The sequence below is a fragment of the Malus domestica genome, chromosome 02, assembly GCF_042453785.1.
Source record: "Malus domestica chromosome 02, GDT2T_hap1".
Taxonomy (NCBI): Eukaryota; Viridiplantae; Streptophyta; class Magnoliopsida; order Rosales; family Rosaceae; genus Malus; species Malus domestica.
Genome location: NC_091662.1, coordinates 34892301 through 34904176, shown reverse-complemented (window position 1 = coordinate 34904176; position 11876 = coordinate 34892301). Strand labels below are relative to the sequence as shown.

The following is an 11876-nucleotide window of genomic DNA, read 5'->3' as shown; positions in this document are numbered from 1 at the left end:
CAGACCAAACGACACCGTTTAGTCCTAGTTAAAAAAATTTCCTCAACGACATCGTTTAGTTATAGAATTGAAAAATAAAATAAGTGCTTGTTGGTGCGGTGGTTTCATCTGTGTTCATCCAGATCTGGGTTTGTTGCTGATATGCAGCTCTGCTACGTTTGGTTTTATATTTTTCTCAAAAGCCAGACCAAACGACACCGTTTAGTCCTAGTTAAAAAAATTTCCTCAACGACATCGTTTAGTTATAGAATTGAAAAATAAAATTAATTAGATGGCAGCAGAACAGATCCCAGCAAGCAGCCTCATTCCCCTGCTACCAGACATTAAGGCTTCAACTTCAAGCTTTTAAGCCATCCAAGCCGCAAGCAGCCAGCCTCCAGCCGCCATTCTTGGCCCCCTTTCTCTTAGATGAAGTTTTTAATTTCCAAATTTATGTTAGCCACCCTAATTGCTTATTTAATTTGAAATTTTGTTTATTTGACGTAGAATCATAGAGTAATTAATCAATATGGTTATTAATTATTGAATATGAATATGAAATCTTATAATTATTGATGAATAAACTTGTTATTTAAAGTAAAAATTGAATTCTTGATTATTCTCATTGATATTGATTAATTGAATTGAATTTTGTCTAATGAATAATTTATATGATATTGGTATTGATTAAGAATCTAAGACTTTTTTTTCCATAGTATACAATTACGTAATGTAATGATATTATAAGAAACAATGCTTAAACCCTCCTCCAAATATTCCAAGTGGTCATCCTTTAAACATTTCAGGTAGTCCTCTTCGACTATTCCGGGTAGTTCCCAATAAAGTGAGGACACTGAGTTTGATGAAATATTGGCTAATCTTTTTTAACCTTGTACTCTTTTAAGTTCGCCCCAACCCGCCACCAGTGCTATGGTCTAGTGATATTTCTCTTCACTTGTAAGTGAGAGGACTTAGGTTTGATTCTCGCCAAAGTCAAATTTGAACCACATTATTGCTAGCTCATTGTCAGGCTTAGCCCATTCCCCCACCCCCTTAGTGTAGATAATATCGTTTGTTCGGGAAAAAAAAATTTCGCCCCTCCCCCCGACAATTCCTGGCTTCGCTACTGCATATCGGTGAGAGACAAGGTTTGCTATGTGCTTATATGGTTTTGGGCTACTCCCCATATTATCAATTGGTTTTATGATGGAACTCCAATTTCATCATGGTATTAGAGCAAGGTTGTCCACGTGTGAAGCCCAACGGCCACACGCGTTCCACGTCACCCACGCGCTCCACGTCACCCAGTTGTTGTCCACGTGTAGGCTTGAAAATCGGTCACACGTGTGGGGCGTGTTGAGAGTTGTCCCACATCGGTGAGGGACAAAGTTTGCTATGTGCTTATATGATCTTGGGCTACTCTCCATATTGCCAATTGGTTTTATGGTGGAACCCCAATTTCATCATGGTATCAGAGCAATGTTGTCCACGTGTGAAGCCCAACGGCCACACAAGCTACATGTCACCCAGTTGTTGTCCATGTGTAGGCTTGAAAATTCGCCACACGTGCGGAGGCGTGTTGAGAATTGTTCTACATTGGTGAGGGACAAAGTTTGCTATGTGCTTATATGATCTTGGACTACTCCATATATTACCAATTAGTTTTATGGTGGAATCTCAGTTTCATCATAAAGTACCTGAATTTGTCTTTCAACGAACTCCAAGGGGAAATTCCAGAAGGTGGTCCGTTCAGAAACTTATCTGCTCTATCATTTGTCTCGAATAAGGCGCTGTGTGGGGCAGCTCGACTCCATGTCCCTCCATGCAAAGACAGTACACTTCAACCAAATTCAAGGAAAGCTAGATCATCCAATTTGAAATATATTATTCCAGGAATAATCGTAACAGGAATCTTCTTTGTAGCCTTTGTATCTATATTTATACTGCATAGGAAAAGAAAAGATAAAGTTGCAACAGAGGCTACTGTTAACTTAATTGCTTTGGAGAAGAGTTTCACAACTTGAACTTCTAAGGGCGACAAATGGATTTAATGAGAGCAGCTTAATTGGAAGTGGGGGTTTTGGCTCAGTATATAAAGGGATATTGTCAGTTGGGATAGATGTTCCAGTATAGATTTTCGATTTGCAGCTAGAAGGGGCTTTCAAGAGCTTTGAGAGGGAATGTGAAATGCCAAGCAATATTCGGCACCGAAATCTTATTAAAATCATCAGCTGTTGCAGCCAATTGGATTTCAAAGCCTTGGTGCTGAACTACATGCCTAATGGGAGCCTTGAGAAGTGGTTGTATTCTCAAAACTCTTCTTTTGATATCCTAAAGAGGTTGAATATAATGGTAGATGTTGCATTGGCATTGGAATACCTACACCATGGTTATTCAGTACCAATTGTTCATTGTGATTTGAAGCCAAGAAATATACTTCTAGATGATGATATGGTTGCACATGTTGCGGATTTTGGCATTGCAAAAATCTTGGGTTTAGGGGATCCCATGACCCAAACCATGACCCTAGCCATAGTTGGTTATATGGCTCCAGGTGATCTACTTGCTAGTTATATATCTTTCAATTTTATACATGTTGTCCTTATAATCATGAAGAACTGAACTTCTAACTTTCTTCGGTATATTAATATTGCAGAGTATGGAATGGATGGAATTGTTTTGACGCAAGGGGATGTGTACAGTTTTGGTATTGTAGTCATGGAAACATTCACAAAAATGAAGCCTACAAATGAGATGTTTGTTGAGGAAATGAATCTAAAGCAATGGGTTGCAAATTCACTATCATCAGAAGCAATGGCTGAAGTTGTGGATGCCAATCTACTGGTAGCACAAGAGCAAGATCACGAGTGTTTGACTAAGATAGATTGCTTATCGTCCGTTTTGCGATTAGCTCTTGTTTGGTCTGCAGAACCACCACACGAGAGGATAAGCATACGAGAAGTTGTAGCGACGCTCAAAAAAATCAAAATCAAGTTTTTGAAGGACGCTGCAAGAAGTGTGCAGTTAAACCGTCGTCCTGTTCAAGCACTTTGATGAAGTTCTTATTAACGGATTTTATGAAATATTTCATGCCCTTTGATTCAGTTTATGTCCTTATTTGCCTTTGTTTTTGGAATAATTATTGTCTTGAAGTCTATAGTGAAGAGTCGACTGGTCAATCAAAAATAAAAATTCATCAAACATCACATAACCACTTAAAAGTTTTAGCTAGAAATTATTGTTGTCAATGTTGGAATTTATATATTATAATATTAATAATTATAATATTTAATTCAATATTTGAATGAAATACTTTAACCGTTTGTATCAAACCGTATTTGTCATTAAGTGGGTGCCATCTTATACAAAGTGGCACCACATTGAGTATGGACCTTTTAAATGGTGCCATCTAGAAGATGTATGCATGCATCTCTTCGTCAATCAATGCCTTCGGTTTTATTTAACCTCATGAAATCATGGCATTAAGTAAATAGAAAATTAGGGTTAATTTTTACTTTTGAGAAATAGGGTTCCCCCACTTTATTTCTCTCATGCTTCGTTTGTCAAATTTCGAATCGTGTCTTGAGAGTACGGAATATATAAAGTTCGCTAGAGTCCGAAGATTGAAGTGCTTTGACTTCGGATTATAAATGAGATCATGAAATCAATGCCTTCGGTTTTATTTAACCTCATGAAATCATGGCATTAAGTAAATAGAAAATTAGGGTTAATTTTTACTTTTGAGAAATAGGGTTCCCCCATTTTATTTCTCTCATGCTTCGTTTGTCAAATTCCGAATCGTGTCTTGAGAGTACGGAATATATAAAGTTCGCCAGAGTCCGAAAATTGAAGTGCTTTGACTTCGGATTATAAATTCTTGAATCCTAGGAGATGGATGCCTACCGAATTACAAGCACAAGAGTAGGGGCGAAATTCTATCTTTAGGACATTTCATTTATGCAAGCCTCAATTTCCAAGTTTGTCAGTTATTCTAACTTTCTCTCTAGTTGTTTATATTAATCTCATTTATAATTGATGTTGTAAATTTCTTTATGATTATTATCATTTGGAATTACATTGTTATTTTTCATATTTTCTGATATTGCTCCAACAATCTAAATATAGAATACTTTATGGAACATTCAGAAGATATGGATGCGTGCAATCTCATGATGTAGAAAAACTGACATCGTTAGATATTGAATGAGTCTAGCCATCATTTGAAAAAAAAAAGAAAAAAAAAAGAAAAAAAAAAAAGAAACACTTCTCTAATATATTTGCAGGTTCCTAAGATGATGTGCATGTATATATATGTGCGTGCTGCTATAAATACATTTGGAGAAAAGGTAGTTTTGATTCTATGTGGCTTCCTTTTATTGATCTGGTTTGAGACACACGACTAGATAAACATATATGATACTCGTTCTGTCAATTTTGTCTACGTTAGATTCAAGATTAAATACTTGAGTTTCAGAATGAGTGGAAATTGTCTGGACTTAAACTCTTGAAATTATAATTACGTAGTTACGACTTTTCAAATTGAAAAATTGGTTACTCAATGAAACTGTATGCGACTCTCCTAATGTGCTTTGATTAGTTTTCAGTTTGTATCTCTGGCCAGATAAGGAAACAAATTGAGAACCCATGTATGAGAAAGGCACGATCGTTTCCATCGTAGGGTCATGGATTTGGTTCATTCAAACTGTAACAATTCGGTTGCTGGTTATGGAGATGATAATTCTTTCTCATACTGTAACCTTCGGTAGTTATGATGGTGCCCTTTGAATAGCATCATTTTGGCTTCGTTATTTGAGTAGATACACGTATCTTTGGGTGAAAAGCCACCATATGATGTTTGTTGCCGAAATCGCAAAGACTTCCACAAAAGCTTGAAGTGGTGTGTCATGCATATGGTTGTTCTGAAGTAACAAGGCAAGCAGAAATATGACAATAGCCAAAATGTCTTGTCCTTGTGTATAGTCGTGGGAAGTTCTTGATCTTCGATATGCGAAGATAATTTACGCTTGTGGGCCCTGCATGTATATATAAGTATGCATTTTCCTTTTGAGTTTGCCTTTATGGTGCTCTTTTGATAGGATATGCCTACGGATGATTTCATGAGAAGGCATTCGGTGCTTTTTTACCAATAGAATCATTTTCGATTGATGTAGTTGGTGGTTCCGGCAAGTTCATAAGTATTGTTTGGTGTGATTAAATGAATTGATTTGCATATATCACATGTCTCTTAGGCCATTTCATATGAGCGTGAATATGGGCGTTGCAACAATTTTTTATTATTTTTATTATATATCAGACGCCTCCATCAATGTTGGCAAGAAGTCAAATAATTCAGCAAAAGTTTTGTCTTGAATTACCACATGACATCGTATCAAGAAGCTTCCATATATGCGGCATCAGAAGTGATGTTTCATTAGTCAAGGCATAAAGCTTCATTATTTGGGATGAAGTTGCTCTCCTCTTAGTAAGATGACTATTAAATTGTGGGGGTCAAGACCTATGTTGAAGGAAATAAAGAGACTTCGAAAGTATTAGAATACTTTGCATAGTCACTTTGATAGGCCAAAGCCTAAACTCAAGAAGTGCTTTGTCTAGAACCGAGTAGTGAGGCATATTAAGGCCTAAGATGATAGATAGAGTCTATATATAAGAAGATAGAGTCTATATCTTAATCATTTCCTTCTTCTTAAACTACAAATGTGATCAATTCAACGATATAGTTAAGAATTAACCACAATTATGAAAGCATTGTGGGGGTTGCTTATTTATCTTTAAGATATGAGATATGCATAAGAAGAATGGAAATGTAATTTGCTAATTGAGTGAGACAATCAAAATGTCATCTCTTGTAATGAGTAATTGTTTAAGGTATGACAAGGTTAGAGACCAACTTACAAATACCTTAAATGTGGGGGAAGTCTACTTCCTAGTAATAGCAAATTACTTACAAAAGTCCCAACATATATATACTTTTGAGGACTTAAAATTGAGAAACAACTACTCTCATATGAAGTATAATTTCATCAAATGGATTGTGCACACCATTAAAAATAGTCAACCTAGTAGTGGATCCAATTATTAAAGGTTAGACTAGAGAGTAAGTTGATCATCGAGGGGAATGAGGCTAAAGCCAACATAACTAATGAATCAGCCGAGCGGAAACCTAACTTAGTTGATTGGAGATCCCATGGTCTAAATTCAATAGGCAAACTGGTTGGGTATGATTCAAAGAAGTTAACACACTATATACCTTATTCCTATGATGGAAGAAGTGTGTTGTCTGCAGACGTTTTAGGTTGTATATTTATACTTAATGACAGTGATATCTTATAAATAAGAGAAATAAAGCAGACTATTCTTAATCAGTGGTTACCTAAGTGAGAGTAAAAGTGGGTCGCTTCTATGAGTATGAGATGACTAAATTCTCTAAAGCTCTCATGAATCCAGGATTTGTTCAGGACCAAAATGAACACAACCGTATGAATCGGAATATATAGGGTTAGTGATGTGTGTTGCTTATTGTCTCGGTTTACTACTGTGGTGAACAGTTCAAGATTCTATATTCACTGCGTCACCAAGTAAATCTGATAAGTATTCACCATGGTAGGTTTAAGTCCAAGAGTCACCTCTCCCGATGCATCTCTTTTCTGCCTGTACTCTCAAATTCTTCCTAATTTTTCATTCATGTGGGGAATTGTTGAAATTTATATATTATAATATTTAATTCAATATTTGAATGAAAAATACTTTAATCGTTTGTATCAAACCGTATTTGTCATTAAGTGGGTGTCATCTTATACAATGTGGCGCCACATTGAGTATGGACCTTTTAAATGGTGCCATCTAAAAGATGTATGTATGCATCTCTTCATTAATCAATGCCTTCAGTTTTATTTAACCTCATGAAATCATGGCATTAAGTAAATAGAAAATTAGAGTTATTTTTTACTCTTGAGAAATAGGGTTTCTCCACTTTGTTTCTCTCATGCTTCGTTTGTCAAATTCTGAGTCGTGTCTTAAGAGTACGAAATATATAAAGTTCGCCAGAGTTCGAAGATTGAAGTGTTTTGACTTTGGATTATAGATTGTTGAATCCTGGAAAATGGATGCCTACCGAACTACAAGCACCAGAGTAAGGGCGAAATTCTATCTTTAGGACATTGCATTTATGTAAGCCTCAATCTCCAAGTTTATAAGTTATTCTAACTTTCTATCTAGTTGTTTATATTAATCTCATATATAATTGATGTTGTGAATTTCTTTATGATTATTATCATTTGGAATTACATTGTTATTTTTCATATTTTCTAATATTGCTCCAACAGTCAAAGGAGAAAGAGAAAGCAAAACCTCTTGAAAAACAAAGCATAAAAACTTGGTATGAAACTAAATAAAACTGGCAAATTTGCACCTTACCGTCAAATTCTCAATTTTCTAATCAAATGTCTGTTTAAAATAACAGTGACTAAATTATTTTAAAAGAAAAGGCTCGAAAGGGTCAAAATTAATTGTCCATGCATCTAGTTATTAGGTCACCTAAGCAGATTTGTTAACCTTGCAGCTTCCAAAAGGGTAAAAGGAAGTTGCCGTTGAAGAGTCAAATTTAAGTTTCGAAGAGCTTCCATCTCATGACCATCATTAAGCATAATATTCCTGCTATGATCGTCTGATGAGTCGACCTTTTCTGGTTGGTAAGTAGATTATAAAAAATAAATAAAAAAAGGGGGCATGCCCAAGGACGTGCAAAGAAGGCAAAAAGCCAGAAACAGAGACCGGAAAGCATAAAAGGGTACAACAAAAATAAATGCACCATGGTGAGTGCATGAAGGGCTTGACATATAAGATACAGAAGGAGAGTGACTTAAGGCGAAGCTTCAGTCCTGACCCCATTTCTAAAAACCAAGCCCTAGAGAAAGACCATCTTAGGATGGGGTTAATAGTGCAAATTAATGGTGCAAAAGGATCGTTACCTTCTAATTTGGGTGCAAAAGGATCTGTGCCACCTTCCAGTGATATCATGATAAACTTAATTGTCCAGCATAACCTACCACCAATATTGTCAACTTGACCTCCTATTATTAGGTGTGGGGTTTTAGCACAAGACCTTGTCGATATTAGTGTTAAATTCCCATATATTAATTTATACTTTTTGTCATATGTCAAATGTGAGATCCTATTCTTCAATAGAAAGTGTGAGGTGTCTATTCGGGAAGGAATTTCACTGGGAAAGGTCTCAGGCTCAAGCACACAGCTCCCCGAGGAGTTGGCACTTTGGTTGGCTGTCGAGCTCTCGCTTGCTTGTCGGGTTACAAGAAGAGGACAGAGTTAGCTCTGAAAGGTGCCTTTGTCGGGCCTTAGGTGTAGGCCGTGAGGCTTGCAATCAAAACCAACTAAGTGCTGAGGCATGCCACTGCCATCTCTGTATGGCAGATGTAGAATGAGTGTATTTAAGCCGATTACTTGCGCCCCAAGTTATTCTAACTTCTCATTATCAAAGGATTGTAGTGGATGAGTTAAGTCCACATTAAGTTCTTTTCTATGCCTTGAGATCAAGGACTTTTATTTATCTTATATGCTTTAAAGGGTGAAGGTCCATATTTGATTAAGACATCAGTTTCATTTACTTTTACGATAGTAAAAGTACTAAGTGAACCAGATCTGAGAGTTAATGGAACTTTGGACCATCAAGAGACCGAAAATGACTTGCATATATACTGAGGGATACATTATAACACCAGATCTATTAATGGAAAGGCAAAAACAAAGAGATTCGGGCAATATTTCACCTTGTCGGGCAAGGTTAAAACGTCTTGCGGTTTCTTCCCTTGGCAGTTACAAAAGGATTAAGTACTAAAGGGGATGATTGGAAAAGAGTTTATTTATGAGAGATCGATACTACATCATTTAGAAGAAAAAAAAGGTAGCAGAGCTTTTACATAGACAAAAAATGTCTTTCTACGGGAAATCTAAGGCTAAAAAGGTGCAGAATCTGGATAAAGCGCAGCTTTCTGAGTATTTGCTTGGCTAAGAGACAAGTTGTATATTTGTTTGTTTGATTGGTTAAGTGTCTTTGTCTCTGGGCCCTCTTCCCCCTTTTTATAGATGAATTGGGCCAGCTGTGTTGTTTCGCTTTTGCCCAAAAGTAACTGAAGGGTAGTAAGTCATTAGCTTTTTTATGTGTTTTCCATCCAAAAAGCACTTTTGGACCTAGAGTTAATGAATTTCCATCGATTGTCACTTCTTAATGAGGGAGTGCCAATTGTTCTTTGAGATGGATGATCTGGGCTTAGGTGATGGGTCTCGGGTGAAATCTTCTTCTTGAGCTCTTTTTGGGCTTCCCTTCCTGAAAGCCCAAAGTTTAAATATTAACCCAAACAGTGCCCCCTTCAATCGCTGTTAAGCCTGTAGATCGAGGCGTAAATAATGATTGAACAGTCGTCGTATGCACATGACTTCTCTCAGGACCTGTGCCATTTTAATGCAGCAGTTACACTTTAGACTCTTGTGCTAACCCATGAACCCAATCTTCAAGTTATCTGTTCACTATAAACTCCCCCCTTGACCACTTGGTTAAGCATCCTAGTACCTTCGATCTTTCAATATTTTCTGAACTTCTCAGAATTTTCAGAAAATCTTCCCTGGCTTTCTCAGCTCTTGATATCACCTAGAATTTTGAACTCAACCTTCTTGTGAGATTAGTGAGGAGATTTCCATCATGCGCCTCTTGCTTTATAACCCTTATCGCCTTCGAGATGGCCTGCGCACTGAGCTTTTCTTCAATGAGGGCGGAGTGCTTTCCTTGGGACCTGTATGGATATTCCAGGCTTCAATAACTGCAAAAAGCAACATGCCTAAGGCAAATCTTAGCCTCTGCATTCTTGATCACTTCATCATCATAGATGTATGCTTTGGGATTAATATCAAAGTTTCGGGAGGACCATCATCAGCCCAAGCCTTCTTCTCCTGAAACGCCAAAGTGCCCATCAACTTCTCATTGATTCGAATGACGGGTTCAACCATGAGATTGGTAATGGGTCTCAGCCTAAGTCTCTACTCCTAATTTTTCCATTCCATAGAGAGACTTTATTGTACCCAAATAACTTCATGGGTCATCCAAGCGTGGATGCAGAGGGATTTTATTGCCTCAGAAGAGTTAAGTAGAATCTTCATTATTATGTCGTCATATCATCCTAGGATAGTTGTTTCAGAAGAGTTGAGTAAAATCTTCATGTAACTTCATCATTTAATGAAATGAAAATGTTCTCTTTACTTTATTTTAGCTTGCTCTTTCATTTTTTTTTCAACTCAACTGTGATGAAGATGCTAATTATCTTTAGATCTCTCAAACCAATTAAACCTCTTCGACGTAACAATCCCTAATATTCTATTAAGTTGGACGGTATTTCTTTAGAAATTTAGCATTAACTGGATGTTTATGTGAATTTCCCTCTAAATCGATCAAATAATATCGTCCCTTATTCAATGCTTGATGAATAATGAAAAGGCCTTCCCAAGTCAGACTCCATTTCCCAAAGTCCCTTACTTGGGCTCCTAAGGGCAAGATTGCCTTCCATACTAAGCTTCCCTCCTCGAAAGTCTTCATTTTTGCCCTGTTGTTGTAAGCTCGGGCAACGACTCTCTTTCGTTCTTAAATTGTATTTAGAGCTTCGATTCGGGCTACATCAAGGTCTTCCACTTCCTAACACGTAGCCTGAATGTACTTCACTGTGTAGCCCGAATTGGTTCTGAATTCTGACCAAACTTACATTAATTTCCATAGGAATTACGACATCTTACCTGAAGGTTAAAGCATAAGGAGTAGTTCCAGTTCCTGCCCTCTTGGAAGTTCTATAGGCTTACAAGGTGTCTTCTAACTTCTCGTGCGATTTCTCTGGATCCCTGGCCACTGTTCTTTTAATAATGTTTACCAAGATCTTATTGCTGGCCTCCGCTTGACCATTTGACTGGGTGTAGTAAGGAATGGATTGAATCATCTTTATCTTGAACCTACCAGCAAATTCTTCTACTTCCTTTGAAATGAAAGATGGCTCGCGGTCTGTGACAATTGTCTCGGGCACTCCAAATCTGTGTAAGATCTTGTTTCGATGAACTTTTTAATAGTAGCTGAAGTTATGGTTTTCACTGCTGAAGCTTCAACCCATTTGGTGAAGTAATCCGTTGCCACAATTATGAATGTGTGTCCTTTGCTAGAGGCTGGTTGAATTTGCATGATGAAGTCCATTACCCACCTTCTGAAAGGCCAAGGCTTGACCATAGGGTTTAAGGGCATATAGGGGACATGTTGGCGAGGTCCATGCCTTTAGCATTCTTCACACCCTCAGGCATAAGCTTTGCAATCTTTCTTCATCTCGGGCTAGAAATAACCATATCTCCTAAGCAGCCACCTCATCTTGGTTCCAACTTGATAAGCTCCACATATTCACTCATGTACTTCAGCCATGACTTTCATCGATTCTTCTTAGCCTAAGCATTTCAACAACAATCCGTCCGAGGTCTTTCTTAGCAAATTCTTTTCCCACCACACATATTTAGTTGCTTGTTGCCTATTCTTCTTACTTGTGGGAAAATAAGGATCTTCTAGGTGTTGAATAATGAGGGATCTCCAATCTTCTATCTTGGGCTCTTCGGTCATCACATCCAAGTTGAATCCTCTATCAAAGATAGAAGGGAGATTTCTTCTTTGCACCTATATTTCTACCTCAAATCTTATTTCTCGAATCTGGGCTCCTGAAGCCAATTGGGCCATTGCATTTGATTGCCTGGGGATGTGGCCGACTGATATTTTAGTGCCCCAATAACTTAACAATTGAGTGGCCGCTAGGTAATAACCGACCATGGTGATGTGTCTGCATTTATAT

General features: G+C 37.4%; 1 protein-coding gene across 1 annotated transcript; it reads left to right on the top strand.

Annotated features, from left to right (window-relative positions):
- The first annotated feature begins 314 nt into the window (after window positions 1–314).
- On the top strand, window positions 315–3200 carry LOC103404007 (putative receptor-like protein kinase At3g47110). Its single transcript, XM_008342867.4, has 2 exons — window positions 315–2533; window positions 2636–3200. Exons 1-2 carry the CDS (start codon window positions 2167–2169, stop codon window positions 3031–3033), a joined length of 765 nt encoding a protein of 254 aa, XP_008341089.2. The 5' UTR covers window positions 315–2166; the 3' UTR covers window positions 3034–3200.
- The last annotated feature ends 8676 nt before the right edge of the window (window positions 3201–11876 follow it).

Excerpts from the sequence above, each read along its gene's own strand:
- LOC103404007 (XM_008342867.4), top strand. The coding sequence starts at position 2,167 with ATGCCAAGCAATATTCGGCACCGAAATCTTATTAAAATCATCAGCTGT. Across the intron at positions 2,534-2,635 it reads AGTTGGTTATATGGCTCCAG|AGTATGGAATGGATGGAATT; the intron begins GTGATCTACTTG and ends TTAATATTGCAG.